At 47.9% G+C, this 15,673-nt stretch overlaps 1 protein-coding gene across 1 annotated transcript in view; it reads right to left on the bottom strand.

The window, feature by feature from the left end:
• Positions 1-15,673, bottom strand: part of BTBD16 (BTB domain containing 16) — a 49,360-nt gene that overhangs the window by 18,140 nt on the left and 15,547 nt on the right. Inside the window, exons 7-9 of the mRNA XM_053585115.1 lie at positions 12,849-12,918; positions 10,940-11,070; positions 3,992-4,111 (exon numbers count right to left, since the gene is read on the bottom strand). Of these exons, the coding sequence (XP_053441090.1) occupies positions 3,992-4,111; positions 10,940-11,070; positions 12,849-12,918 (321 nt within the window). The remainder of the gene's footprint in view (positions 1-3,991; positions 4,112-10,939; positions 11,071-12,848; positions 12,919-15,673) is intronic.

The raw sequence follows: 15,673 nt of genomic DNA, 5'->3' as shown, positions 1-15,673 counted from the left end.
AACCTACCCATCAACTCAGGAATGGGTTAAGAAATTGTGGTATGTGTATACCATGGAATATTATTCACCCATAAAAGAAGTTGGTGACTTTACATCTTTTGTATTAACCTGGATGAAGTTGAAATGAATTCTTCTCAGTAAAGTATCACAAGAATGGAAAAGCAAATATGCAATGTACTCAATACTAATATGAAGCCAGCACACGATCTAATTCACGCCCATAGAGGAGAAAAACTCAATTCAATTCAAGTTGGGGGGGGGAATGAGGGAGGGAAGCAGGAGGGGTTGGGGTGCTCCCACTTAACGGGCACAATGTAAGGGTATACGACATATCTGTTGGGTGGGGGACACAGCAAGAAGGGAGATAGTCCATTAACTACTTAACAAAAAATATTGTGACCTGGTTGCTTGTATCCTCACATTAACCTGAAATTAAAAAAAAAAAAAAGGCAGAACCAATGAAAACATTGCAAAAATTTGTCGAATTGTGTGTCAAAATCATCAGCTGACTGGGAGAAGCATAGCAGATCTAGTAAGCACTGGTAGAGGACTAGTTAGGAAAATCTTAACTGAAAAAAACTGTCCCCCTTCCAGGAAAGTAGTTTATAGATCATTCTGTCGTTTAAATTATTTCATCAACATTTGCAACTGTAATAATTGGGCCAAATAGTCAACTTCCTCCCATCTCATTCCTGAGACTGTTTACTGCCTCCCTGGAAGCCAGCTCGCCTCACCTACCTTTAAATGCTTCTGGCAGCAGTCTCTGAAACTCCCTTGAGTAGCCATTCCCTTTGCCCGCTGAACATTGTAGCTCAACTCCCCTGATGACCTGATGCCGGTCCTGGCCTACAGTGACTTCATGCGGGCTCCCCTATCATCATGGGAAGCAGATCTTTTGAGAGCTGGTGCCTTCCACGTACCAGCCAACCAGGCCAGCAGCTACAAGGTCCCACATTGCTGCTGGTCAGCCCCAGGGGTCCTCAGGAGGAGGTGGCACACACTGGACATAGCTGCCACCAGTCCCTGCTCTTAGGTTCAGGGTAGACACTACCTACCACCATATTCTCCTCACTGATTCTAGAGAAGAGCTTAGGATCCTTCTTGGTCCAGTGCACCCAACAGGCTCTACCCACCAATAAGAATGGAAATTTGTCTGTGATCCCCACTGGTTTAAGGGGCCACAGTCATGCTGTTCTTTGAGGGGGGCTAAGCTACCTAGAAATGTTTGAAGGAAGCCTGAGATTCAATAAGCTAGAAAATGTGTAGTGAGGTGTCAACCAAGTGGGAGGGAGATGAAGGATCGTGAACTCTTTTTTTTTTTTCGTAGAGACAGAGTCTCACTCTATGGCCCTCAGTAGAGTGCCGTGGCATCACACAGCTCACAGCAACCTCCAACTCCTGGGCTTAAGCGATTCTCTTGCCTCAGCCTCCCGAGTAGCTGGGACTACAGGCGCCTGCCACAACACCCGGCTATTTTTTTGTTGCAGTTCGGCTGGGGCCGGGCTTGAACCCGCCACCCTCGGTATATGGGGCCGGCGCACCACCGACTGAGCCACAGGTGCCGCCCCAGGATCGTGAACTCTTTTTAACCTGCTTATGATAAACCTAGGGAGGCAGGGCCTCGGACCAAGGAGTTCACAGGGGCCAAGCAGAGAGGCTCTGTTGAGGGGCTCTCCATCATGGTCCAAGTGAAGGAGGAGGCAGAGCGGGCCAGGCTTTTTGGCAGGGTCCTGGGGCTCAGGAGACCCCTTTGGGAGGTGGAAGCTGTTGAAAAGGGGAGAGTGAGCAGGACGAGAGAACCAGCCATCGTTCTAAAAATGGACTACACAGCCCTCTGAGTGGGGAGGCCAAGGGCAGAGTGGGCCTGGATGCTGCAGGGGAGAGCATCTGAGCTCCACACTTTCCCATCTTTTCTTGCAAGCTTTGCAGACCCTAAGCTTGCTGGAGAAGGGGAGCGGGCAGAGGGAGAAGGATTGGAGGGACACAGCAGGCCCTGGCTGTCTGGAGCCAGCCCTGCACTGCAGTGAGGGGACTCGGGACCTTTTTTTATTGCTTAGGCTTCAGCAGTGACAGGACTGGGAAACAAGCAAATAGTTTCAGATAAAGATTGTGCAGGATCAGGGGTCCTTGGAAAATACTGCCTGGAGATGTGAGGCTTGGGGGTCAAAATCCCATCAGTGTAGATTCAGAAAAAAAAGTGGAAGAGCTTTGGTGGTGAGAAGCACCCATGTGCCTGACACTCTGGGGCAGAGCCTTGGAGTCCAGCCCGGAGCGCTGCTGAAGGCCACGGGAACCACGTACCTTAACTCCCTCCTTCCCGCTTGTTTCTCCCACACTGAAAACACGGCTCCAGTGAGTCATCACATTCTAGCTCTTTTCCTATCTCCCAGGGTTAAGACGTTTCCAGTACAAGAGCTGACTCGGCGCCAAATAGCAGTTTCTCCTGGCAGGCATGACTCATTGGAAAATGTGTCTCCTGAGCTATTCAAAGAGTGAGGCGGGGGTAAACCATTTGGGTTCAAAGCAAATTATATAGAAACTGAGCAAAGTACACATAATTCCGGCACTGAAGACTACTTTCCTCAAATAACGATACGGAATAAAACAGGCTCTTTTAGTTAACACAGCACACAGATGTTCCAGGAATGGAGTAAATGCTTCAAAACAACCCAGGTGAAACTTGGCTCCGTCAATTTGCTGGTGAATATATAAGGACATGCTTATCTGCTAACCTCACACGTTCAGAAGAAATGGCACGTCTTTACCTCCATGGTGACGTCTTATCACACTTGGAAGCCTCACTCTCCTGCTGAGGTGGGGAACACAAACCCGACAATGAACAGAATGCTGCCTGTCACTTCCAGTCCCTGGTGGGTCCTCTGAGGCCACCTAGGACTGTCTTTGGCTACAGGTCATCACACGCCATAGCCAGCTTAGGGGATGTGAACGTCTTTCGTGACATTGTAACAGAAGCTAAGGGGACAGAAATGGACCCCAGTGACTACTCCTCCCCCAGCCTGCTCCCCACCCCGTGCTGCAGGAGGCCACAGCAGGCTTTGCTAATGGGACACTCTTCACTGAACAAAAATAAAACACACGTGGGCAAAGACGCAGGGAGGAGGAACAAGGTGCCCAGCAAGGCAATCTTAGAAGTCCTTGGTCAACAATAAGAATAGTGACTTTCAAGGCAGCCTCAGGATCTTTCTAAACCCTATGTCCTCAAAGTTGCTACTGCACCAAGCTGCAAGGGCCCCAGAGAGGAATCCTATCTGCCCTACCAGGAGGGGGCAGCAAAGTGCCTTGGGTTCAGGTCAGGCTCCATTCCTTACCCCTTGTACAATCTCTGACAAGGTATTTCATCTCTACCTTAGCTTCTCATCTGTAAACGGAAATAACAAAACCAGCCGCTTAGTATCATGCAGATTAAATAAGATGACAGACACAGCACTCAGTAAAGCATATTTAAATGGTGCCCACTGTTATTCCTGTAATTATTATTTTTCCTTTAGTTATTTATAAGTTTCAAGAGTATAATCAATTGGATCGATGTTGTGAAACCTTCGTTCATTCAAATGATTTTTCATTTGCCCAGAAAACCCAGAATTTTATGTTATCTGGTGAAATATGCACGAGAGTGAGCTGGTCTGATGTAAGTACATTGAAAAATGAAGTTTTTAAGGTCAGTACAGTATGGTCATTTTCTGAAAAAAAAGACGGCATACCTTTTGCATCATGTCTGTTACTGGTCACACAGGAAGTTCCCAGAAGCATGTGATTATTGCCTACAACACCTGCACGTTTACTTTTCCAGGTAATTTAGTGATGCAAAGATATCCCACAATCTTAGGCCACATAAAGAAAGCTGCACTCTGGATGATACTATGATAAATTACATCCTTGATGTCTTTCTCCCATGATATTATGAGCAAAAAACAAACAAACAAAAACCCAGTGCATGTACATTTCATCAATCAACACTAAGTTACGTTACCTGTTAAAAAATGTCAGCACGGTCTCATAAATCGGAATGGTGTGAATTTTGTTGTTTAGTTGCAAGAAGACCCACAAGAGTATTGTTTTCAGAAGATGAAATTCACTAAAGGTAAACAACCTGGCCAAAATAAAAGATTGAGAAGAAATGTTAGGAAATAGCAAAAAACGAAAAACAAAAAAACCATGCTGCTTGTAAGAAAATGGGAGCTAAAGTGAGTCTAGAAATGAGGCAAAACCACCTTTGAGACTTCAGGTTTCCCCAACAAAGAGAAGTTAAATGACTTGGTCAAGGTCACTCAATTGCTAAAATACAGAGCTGGAATTTGAATCTTAGCAGCCTGACACTGGGGCCTGTATTTTCACCCATCTACTATCCCTCTGCCAAATAAAAAAAGAAAAGAAAAAAGAGCTCTTACTATGTGCTAGGTGTTCCAAAGATGTTTTCTGTAGATTCTTTTATTTAATTCCACATAACAATTCTGCAACGTTGGGATCTAGTCCTTACTTTTATTGATGTAGAAACTGAGACTAACCCTATGTTTATTTACAATTTTAATATTCTGGTCATCATAGGTTTTTGCATTAATTTTGATTCTAAAATATTGCATTAAAATATACTTTACCTTGATGATTGAGTTCATTGGTGCCCCTTAAATTTCATATCCCAGGTGAATTTTCCACTCACCTTGCCCCAGTCCTGGCCCTGACTAAGGGGGTAAAGCCCTGACAACTTATCCAAGATCACACCATTCTGGGCTCAGACCCAGGTACAGGGCAGGCTAGGATCTCAGTTCTGCCCCAGACTGGTTGTGGAAGCCCCTGCAAGTTGCCTAGCTGCTCACAGGTACAGTTTCCTCAACTGTGAAGAGTGACCGTAGCAGCTGTTTAGATGACAGTGGGGAAGAATGGATGAGGTGGCACTCTGCCTGGGTTTCCTACAGCTGCTACACAAATTATCACCAAGCGGCCTAAAACAACACGAATTTATATCTCATCATTCTGGAGGTCAGAAGTAGAAAATGAGCTAAGATTGGGGTGTCAGCAGCACTGTGTTCCTTCCGGGAGCTCTAGGGAGAATCATTTCCTGGCTTTTCCCAGCATCTAGATGCCACCTGTCTGCCTTGGCTTGTGGCCTCTTCCTCAATTGATGATTCACAGAGCAGCATCTTCAAATCTCTCAGGTTCTGACTCCCTTCTTTTCCCTCTTTACATTTAAAGGATGCTTGAAAAACCACATGTCCTCACCCAGATAATTCAGGGCAATCTCCTCATTTTAAAGTCATCTGATTATCAACCTTAGTTTCATCTGCAACTTGAATTCTCCTTTGCCAAAGAAACTAACATGATCCCAGGTTGTGGGGATCGGGGCATGGACATCTTTGGGGCCATTATTCTGTTGACCACATAGATACAAAGTGCTTTGCACAGTGCCAGACGTGTGCTCACATGCTCAGCGAATGGGAGCCCTTACTCACGGGAGTCCTGGCTCCTGAGCCCACACCATGCCCTCAGCAGTGTGAGGCCCCCCCGCAGGAAACAGAGACGCCAAGGAGCACCCGTCGCCAGGAAACGTAGCTCTGCACGGTACGGGATGTTTCCCTAACGTCTTCTCTAATGGTCTCTGATGGTTACCTATGACGCCATTTCAATATTTCTCAAACCCGTTGATATTTTTGGTTCCTGACCATGCACATAGCACCTTGGCTTTAAAATACATCACAGCCTCATCGTTCACACTTTACGTGGTTGTTGTGGTTGGAATCCAAGCCAAATTGTGACTCTGAAGGGCAGCGGAAATGTCACCCACCTCTCACGCTATTTCTGGACCGAGTAGCACCGTCTCTTTCCTTTGATTTGGTTTTCAGGCCATCTACAAATGCATGGGCTTTGACTCTGGCCAGACAGGACCAAGTCTGTCACTGTCTGGGCAATGACAGTTGGCGGGAAGTGGAGACTTCATGGAACCCTGGACATGATGGCCCCCCACAAAGATCTTTGTCAGCTGGGCTGGGAAGCAACATGGTTTCCAGTGTAGACGCCACCCTTGAAGTCCTGCAGCCCAGAACATCCTCTGGGCTCTTACTGCAGAGGGGTAAACAGCAACATGGGGAAGCCATCTATGAATCAGAATCCTGGTTTTATCCTTGAAGGATAAATATTGAAGTAAATATGTAAAATATTGAAGGATAAATATTGAAGTAAAGCCCTCTGCCTTTAGGCCAACGTCAATACCTAAAAGATTAGTTCCTGCAACAAGTGACCATGCCAAGGACAGTTCCATTTCCTGAAGAGCTCTGGTGGCCTCAATGAAAACAGAGCTCCCAGCACCTCCAAACCTCCTCCAACATGGTTGAACACTCAGGTTGTAGACTCTGTGTTCACTGGTGGTCACGGCAGCAGTTGGAATGTCACTGGCGTTTCTTCTTTAGGAGAAAAAAATGTTTTTTTCCATAGGACACTGTCCTCTATTTTTTATTGAGAAAAGTATATATAAATAATAAAAGCTTTCTTTGGAATATAGATGACAGAGAAAACTGTGCCTCCGTGAACAAGGATGCCCATTGCACCATCATAGTGCAATATCATATATCACTTTGTCATAGTGAAAAATACAACAAAAGGCCATGAGGAGGGGAATGAAACAAGATTCATTCCATAGATAGAATGGAATGTGTATTCATTCCATAGATAGAAACCTGCACAACAATTCAAATGTAAATGCTAGTTAGATATATAAATATCGACATAGAGAACATAGCTCAGGATGTTGGTGAGTAAGCTGCAGAACGTTACAATCCCTGAGAACATTTATGTGAAGTTTAAATGTTTGCAAAGTGATGTTAAGCATTACTTAAGGATGCACACATGCATAGTAAGAGAATGATCGCATGGATTGGGCCCGTGCAAGTTCCTAATGGAAGGAAGGGAGGCAGAAAGTGAGGAAGGGATGTGGGGAGGAGAACTTCGGTGATTTCTGCTTGATTGGCAATGTCTGATTTCTTTTTTTCTTTTTTTATTTTTATTTATTTATTTTTTTTGTAGAGACAGAGTCTCACTTTATGGCCCTTGGTAGAGTGCCGTGGCCTCACACAGCTCACAGCAACCTCCAACTCCTGGGCTTAGGTGATTCTCTTGCTTCAGCCTCCCGAGTAGCTGGGACTACAGGCGCCCGCCACAAGGCCCGGCTATTTTTTGGCTGCAGTTTGGCTGGGGCCGGGTTTGAACCCGCCACCCTCGGTATATGGGGCCGGCGCCCTACCGACTAAGCCACAGACGCCGCCCCAAATGTCTGATTTCTTAACTCAAAACAAAATGTTACTATTTGTTCATTCGGAGAGATGAATACAGTTGTATTTTGTGTTATTCTCCTTTTATAATTTGTTTTACAGTATAACATCAGTATCCATATTGCTCTTCAATATTGTTCTCATCAATAAAGAAAAAGAAGGCCTTGTGCAGAGCACATTAGTGGGCTGCTCATGGCTATGGGGTCTCAGGCCATGTTTGAATGTTGCGTGGGGGGGACCTTAGACCAATCCAGCAACCTCCATTCCATAGGCAAATGGCAGCAGCACTCACTTCATTGGGTTGCTCTGAGAATTCATCTGGATAGTCCACTCAGCACAGGCAGTATACCACTTGTCTCAGTAATTGGTAGGTGCTGTCACTATTACTAGAGAAGCTTCTGGAGCTATTGCATTTGAGATGGATGCTCAGGGGTGGACGCCCACACCGGATGACTAGTCACAGGACAGGCACGACAGTTGGACACAGGTAGCTCTTCTTAGGGATTCCTGAGACCCAGAGATTCCTTGAATCACAAACAGGAAGACAGGGAAAATTGGAGACCCGGGAGTACAGTGCCCTATTGCAAGGTAGCCTTCTGTGTAGACAGGAGCTGGGCAGCCTTCTGAGGGCTCCATCCTCACAGGTTCACAAGGAGCTTGGCTTCCAGGAAAGCTGAACTTGGAATGAAGGTTTCTTCACATTAGAGTCAGCAGAACAAGGTAACCTAGCTATGACCTCTTAGAAGAAAATTAACTGAAAAATGAAAGGCCAAGGCAAATAACTAAAATCCAGAGGCCCAGGAGGTCAGGACAGCTGTGTATATTTTATCCCAGGTTATTTACAAAATGGAAAAGAAAAAGAAAAAAAACAGAGGAAGATGAGGTAAAAGACTTCAGATGAGGATAGCTGAACAGCCTGGAAGTGGAAGAATCTGCTAAGGAATGGACGCTGTTCAGAACACCTGTGACCACAAACAGGGACTGGCTACAGCTGGTGGCTGGAAGGCTGGTTGGGTGGGGCCAAGGGATGCTCCACCCCCAACATTGGAGTTTGGCATTTCCGTGCATCCCACTCTGCAGCCTGAGGTCTCCTGAGGACCACCCAGTTCTCACTGTGTTGCTGGAATCCTTGACCTCCACAGTAAATGAGCAGGCAGCAGGATGTGGGCTTTCGTCAGCCCTTTCATCTCAGGGATAATAAGTGAACCTACAGCATGGGCTTGTGGGGACAGGAAGGCCTGGTTAAACTTCTGACAAGCTCCCCTTTTCCTGCCTGCCACCTCCCTCAAGCTTTAAAGCACGCAGCCACTGGAGAGATCAACCTCAGATGGTGTGAGCCTGAGTTGGGGGAACCATCAGCAAGGGCACATGGACAATGACATGCCCATGGCCACACAGGGCTCTTCCCTCTAGAGCCAGGATAGCCCTAGACTGTCTGGGCAGACAGCTCCTGGGGAGGGGCCGGAGGAGCAGGACCCATTTTCCACATCAGTCATGTCTGCCAAGCTGGTGAGTCTAGACACATGACACGTAATGTTCTTGACCTCTTTTCCTGCCCCACATACGTTTTGTCAGGCTTATCCCACCGCTAATGTTCTGCTTGTGGTCAGACACTTTTTTCTCCTTTCTTGGTTAAAAGCTACCAATGTGGGACAGCTCAGCCTTTCCAAGGGAGGGACAGTGTTACGAAAAGTCTAGAGACGCCATGTTTATCTTTTCTTCTGTGATTGCGCAACCTTTTCTCTGTTGGAGGGAGAAGGTGCTCCTGAGTACGGAAAAGCAGAGAGGAACACAGTGGAATGACTCTGGACGCACCCCACATCCGGGACTGGGGCTTTGGGGGTCTCTCTCGGTGATACAGTGTCCCTCAGCACCAGACCTCTGCTCTGCCAACCTCATGTCTCCATGTAAGGCACTGCGTGCTTACTCAGCAGATTCAAACCAGCAGTAGAATAAATCTTTGCAGATATAATTTCTAAAATCAGAATTCTTTCCATCACATTAACATGAATAAACACATGTTTTCTAATATACTACTAAGATTTTTAGTAGAATTTAGTTTTCACTTTTGAAATTCACCCAATGGAACTAAAATCTGGGTAACTTGGCCATGGGGTACCAAGAAACTTTTCAAAAGAGTCCTGAAGAGACATAACGACTAAATGCAGTATGTGATACTAAATAGCCTCTTGCGTTGGAGGGAAGCAAAACGCTATATGGGACAGTGTTGGATAAATGATGTTAAAGTCTTACACCATTGTTAAATTTCCTGAAGTTGGTAATTGCCTTGCCTTGTGGTTATAGTAAAAGTTTCTTTTTCTTAGGAAATAAAGACTGAAGCATATGTAGTAAAGAAGCATCAGTTATATACAACTTAGCCCCAAATAATTCAAGGAGGGAAAAGTATATATGTAAATGAAATGCAAATTAGAAACATGGCAGAAATGGAAGAGGATGATTCAGGGTACAAGGCATATAGATATTCTTTGTACTATTTTTGCCATTTTTCTTTAAGTTTGAGCTTATTTTCTAATAAAGTACTTTTTAAAAGACTGAGAAAAATAAACGCAAACACCTCTGCCTTAGTAATTTCACGTCTAGGAATTTAATGTGGAGAAATATTCTGAGATGAAGGTAAAGATAAATGAACGGATGTTTATCAGGGTGATATTTATATGGGTAAGACATCAGAAATGACTTAAAAAGCCAAGCATTGAGGAATGGTTCTATGAATTACTGGAGGGATGGGAAGGATCCTGGCAGGGGACAGGCATTGGGCAAGAGGGTCAGTTTGAACAGAAGCCCTGTGGGAGTCAGGGCTTTAGAATAACATCTCAGAAAGGGCCCTGTGGCAGCCACACGATGTGTGAGATAGAGCCAGATAACAGAGGCAAAGCCCCTGGCTAGAGGTGTGATTGGACGAGGGTCCAGGCCAGAAGCAAGACAGAGGTAGAGATCCACATGGAGATCCCCGTGAGAGATCCCCACGGGGGTCCACGTGAGACTATGAAAGTTTGGCTAATGCTCATGGAAAGAGGCCCGTGGAGCTGGGCTCGATTTGGAAGTAGAAGTGACCTCAGAGTCAGAGTGTCCAAAAGGACTGTCAAAGTTCTCATCTGCACAGCTGGTCGGGTGGTCGAGGAACACTGGGGGAGCGGTGGAGGTGCAGTAAAGGTCAGTGGTCACCAAGAGTTGGGCTTTAGCCTTAATGGTCAGAAAGGTTGAGCAGGCAGTGAAACATCTGGGTCTAGACTTATTCAGCAGAGGAGTTGAGGCCGGAGGTGTAAACTGGTAAAGGGTGAGAGGTTTTCTTCTCTGTAACAAATATGTTGCCAGAATATTTTCTAAACATTTCCTAGGCAATAGTATCTTTCATTTTTTGCACTCAGATGATGGATGAGATAGTGGGCACCTGGAATCCCTCTGTCCCCTACCCAGAAGGTCCCTACCCAGAAGAAGGGATGTGAGAGGAATCCAATCCAAGCACATTGCTCTGGCTCAGGGCCCCCAGCCAGGGCACGGCTGTCCAGGGGGCAGGAAGTCTAGGATGGAGGAGGACCAGGCACGTCCAGCAGGGGTATGGGTTCAGGTCCCCAGAGACGTCCCGCCTGGGGGTCCCATGCCCTCCCGGGGGCAGCGCCCCTGGTACCAGCTCTGACCTAGGGGACTTCAGCACTTTGTGGAGCAGGTCCTGTGGGATTTTCCGGAGGTGGATCTGCTTCCCCACCAGAGGGACCAAGTTCATCTCCAGCCACTTCTGACAGGCGGTGGTGAGTTGTTCTTCCTTGTACTGAGAAGGCAAGAAAAGCCACTTGATGAAGGAGTCCTGAACTCGTGGCACCCTCTGCTGGCCTGCCACGATCCTGCACATGTGGTCAGAGAGGGAGCGTCACCCCGCAGATGGGCTCAAACCTTTTCTACAAAATACACCAATTACAGCAGACACTGTTTTCTGAGTGTTTTCACTGCTCAAAGTGCTGAAATTGGTTGATTTAAGTCAGTACTCATTGCAACCCTATGAGATCAGGTCACTACCATCCCTATTTTGCTGATGGGGAAACCAAGGCACCAAGTTTCTGTTCTTACCCGAATGTTCACAACTAATAGGTGGCAGAGTTGGATGCAAACCCAGGCAGCCTGACCACAGACAGGCCTTGCATATTGGCTAAAGTCAGTTGACCGATCACAGAAGGACCCACGGGGCGTACCCCACAAGGAGTCCTGAGGTTTTGAGGGCACAGAGCCGAAAAGCAAGAATAAAAGGGCAGGGGGAATGGAAAAGGCTTGCTGGGTCCCAGCCAGGGACCTGGAGAGGGTCTTAGCACACCTCCAATGTCCTCAGAGCCTGGGGTCCCAGGGCCCAAAATTTGCCAAGAAATGCCAACTAGTATGCAGATGCTACAGAGAGTGGCTCTCAGATTCCCATGGGGGAGGGGAGGCTGTGAAGACAGGAGCACTGTGACACACTGATTATACAAGAACCAGACTTGAGGACTCTGTTCATAGTGTGAGTGGCCCTCCAGGTCACTGCTGCCACTTGGAAGGTGCCAGGACCAGGAGGCCTAAGGTTTGAACCCAGTCCTGCCCCTCAGAAGCTGGTCCCCCGGGCAGGCTGCTGCCCTTCTTGGCTCTCAGTTTTCCCTTTTGATAAAATGACAACTGGATTGTTTCATTTAATCCCAACTTTGGCACACGGTCCAGACCCCGGTGGGTCAAGGTCTTACAACTCTGGTAAGAATGTCCTGGAAGGACCTTTCTACATTTTTGTTGTTAAAATATTCTTTTAAAAATAAAATGATGTAGGGGCAGCGCCTGTGGCTCAGTCGGTAGGGCACTGGCCCCATATGCTGAGGGTGGCGGGTTCAAACCCGGCCCCGGCCAAACTGCAACCAAAAAAATAGCCGGGCATTGTGGCGAGTGCCTGTAGTCCCAGCTACTCGGGAGGCTGAGGCAAGAGAATCACTTAAGCCCAGGAGTTGGAGGTTGCTGTGAGCTGTGTGAGGCCACGGCACTCTACCGAGGGCCTTAAAGTGAGACTCTGTCTCTACAAAAAAAAAAATAATAAAATGATGTTATTAAAAAAATTAATATGTTCACTTGGCAAAATAAAATATTGCTACCCTTCAGTTGGTGCCTTCAAATATATATATATACATATATATACACATAAACGTATATATATATATTTTTTATTTTATTTATTTATTTTTGCGACTGAGTCTCACTATGTTGCCCTCGGTAGAGTGCTATGGCATCACAGCTCACAGCAACCTCAAATTCTTGGGCTTAAGCAATTCTCTTGCCTCAGTCTCCCAAGAAGCTGGGACCACAGGTGCCCGCCACAATGCCTGGCTATTTTTTGTTGCAGTTATAATTGTTGCTTAGCTGACCCGGGCCGGGTTTGAACCTGCCACCCTCGGTGCATGTGGAGTGCGCAGTAACCACTACACTATGGGTGCCAAGCCCAAATATATGTTTTGTAGCTGGGCCTGGTAGATGAAATCCCAGCATCTAGGGTGCTCTTGAAGGGCCCTCAGGTGCTACATACCCTGCCCAGCCTGTCCTCACCTTGCAGCCTGCCAGGTAGAAGTTCTTGATGGTGCTGGGTGAGAGGACCTCTGTCATCACAGCCACACACCTGTAGGAAGAGAGATGCAGTTACTGGGGCAGCCCAGGTGCATCTGGAGATGGCAGGAGCCCCATAGTTTCTCCTTCAACTCTGGGAAGGCAACAGAAGCCTCTCATGTGGAAGAGATCCCTGCTTTGGGGGGTGTGGACATACAGCCAGAGGATAAGACCAACATGGCCTGTTAGGAAGAGCTCTGGGCTGAGGGAGATGAATCCAGAGATCAAATCCTTTGGGAGGAAACAGAGAAGTCTTAACAGCAGGGAGTAGGAGGGCTCAAGGTGGTGGAGATTCAAGTGTGGCCAAAGCAGCTTGCTCTTCCCCTACTTGTAAGACTACAGACTACAGTCTGCCAGAAAGCAGCCCTCCTAGTGCAAACCCACCGTAAGTGCCTGCTCTGCGCCACCTGTCGGTGGTTCTGGAAATTCCACCGTGGACAGACAAAGTCCCTCTCCTCCTGAGCTCATGGCCTCGCTGCAGGAGAGGGTAAAGCCCGAGGCATGAGGGGCTGAGAGAAGGCTGAGTACGGCATCCTTTAGGGGCCAGCTTTTGTCTGTTGAGACTCACAGGCAGCGCAAGCTGGGCCTGGATGAGGGGTGCAGAAATGAGGGTCCCTGGCATCTCCTGTACCCCACTTCCTGGCTGTCATCCCACTGCCTGGCCTGGACCAGCATCACCAGGACACACCAGAGGATGCAGGCAAGCCCAGGGCCACCAGAATGTGGGTCTCTGGGCTCCAGGAGGGTGGGCATTTCCACTTCCAGAAAATCTGAGGGACCAGGCAGCTGCCCAAAGGAAGTTCAGCCCATACAAAGGTGAGGAAATGCTCTGCGAGCCTGAGGAGCCCCAGTGACCACCAGGGAGATGTTCCGTGCATATGCGTGTTTTTGTGTATGTGCGTATGTGTATGCATACATGTGCTGGTACGCGTGACAGCCTATCTGTACGCATATGTGTATACGTACATGTGAAGCCATGATACCAGCTGTGACGCCATCCCAAGCACCAATGCAGACATCGATGTGAGAGTCAAAGGCCCAGCACCCGGTGGAGCCCTCTGAAGGTGGATGGCCTCAGGTATATATGACTCAGACCTCAGGAGCCACCTAGGCAATGTCCCACTGACTGGGAGCACATACTCTCTGAGGCTCGTGCTACCGCTTCCCGTCACCTATACCATCAGCTCCTTGCTGGCAGCTCTCCCAGCCCTGTGGGTATGGCCCACCCTGGCCTCTGCCCACTATTTCTGGTCCCCTTGCAATTATCTGTAGCATCTCAGGCAGGTCTCATCAGCTCCAGGCAGGCCTAAGTTTGCTGGCTCATTATCTCCAAAACCCTTTCTGCGCTAGCATTCAGAGCTAGGCAGGGGAGGAAAGAGGAAGCCTGCCATCCTTGGTCTGTTCCTGGAAAAGCCATGGAGAGCATTCTGAAAGTAAGATGGGGCCTCCCATCTGGGCCTGAGGGAAGGTAGCTGAGGCTCTGGACAGAGGTGGCCATGAAGGCCCCACCACAGGAGAGAAGCTTCCCTTCCAGCATGCGGTAGGGAGGTCGTCCCCAACAGCACCAGGAAGCAGCTGCTCTGACATGCTCGGGTAAGGAGCCTGTGGCTCAGTAGTAATCACACCTCACAAGGCTGTGCTGGCTGCACATGGGTGATGCACACAATGGAAAGGGTGTGGGGAACCTCAGGAAAACCCAGACTTTCCACCCCACCACTTTCAGGGTCAAGACCCAGCCTCTTAGATGGCTCCGAGACCCTACACCAGCTGACTCTGCCTATGACCATTCGTCTCCTGGGTGCCACAGCCACCCAGGCACAGAGTTCTGCCTGTGCTGACGAGCTGGAGTGCCTTTCCAAGGCTCTCGGCCCCCACCTAATGCACATCCTCTGTAGACAGGCCCAGGTCTGGGCACCTGTATCCCTCAGCTTAAAGGGCTTCTGCAATCCTCAGGTTGAGGGCCTGGCCCAAATTATTCCGGGTGCCCCCAGCAATGAGGCATCAGCTCAAGAAGTATTTGTGGGATTGAAGATGGATGTGTGGACCCTCCAAAAAGTGAGTTGAAATCTGTGAGGTCCTGAGAGAGATCCTGTCTCAGCCCTCTAGAGAGGAGCTAATGTCCTCTCTTGGCCTGGCCTGGATGGATGGGACATTCACTCAGTTACTCAGGAGAAGAACCACAGTTTAAGAGATGAAATGAGCCAGACAGACATCTCCTGCCCTAAGTGTTCTCTGTAAATGAAATGACATCAGGAATCAGGAAATGAAAAAGGAGGGTGGGCATTTCCACTTCCAGAAAATCTGAGGGACCAGACAGCTGCCCAAAGGAAGTTCAGCCCATACAAAGGTGAGGAAATGCCCTTGCGAGCCTGGAGGAGCCCCAGTGACCAGTGATTTTCCACTTAGTTCATTTACCCTGGTATAAGCATTAGTGGAATGAAGGAATATTACAGGATACACAAAAACTGGGGTGGGGGGAGGATTCCAAGAACTGTGCCTTCTTATCATAGGTAATGACTTTACTAGAAATTAATCATACACAGCACAACACTTTCCATGTGGGAGTCCCCACCCACCTTTACTCATTTCCGGTGCCTTGGAGAGTGCTGGATAGGAGGTTTCAGAGGGCAAGGAACCTGCCTGTCTGGTCCCTCACTGTCTCCTTGGCATCCTGGAGAAGCCAAGAAGTAGTCCTCGAAGGAGCAGGTGAGTGAATGAAGGTGTGATCAAAGAGACAAGTGAGAGACCTTAAGCGAACCGCACCTGAC

This window comes from Nycticebus coucang, chromosome 3 (genome assembly GCF_027406575.1).
Source record: "Nycticebus coucang isolate mNycCou1 chromosome 3, mNycCou1.pri, whole genome shotgun sequence".
NCBI lineage: Eukaryota > Metazoa > Chordata > Mammalia > Primates > Lorisidae > Nycticebus > Nycticebus coucang.
Note: the sequence above shows the minus strand (reverse complement) of the source record. Positions and strands in the feature narration are given on the sequence as shown.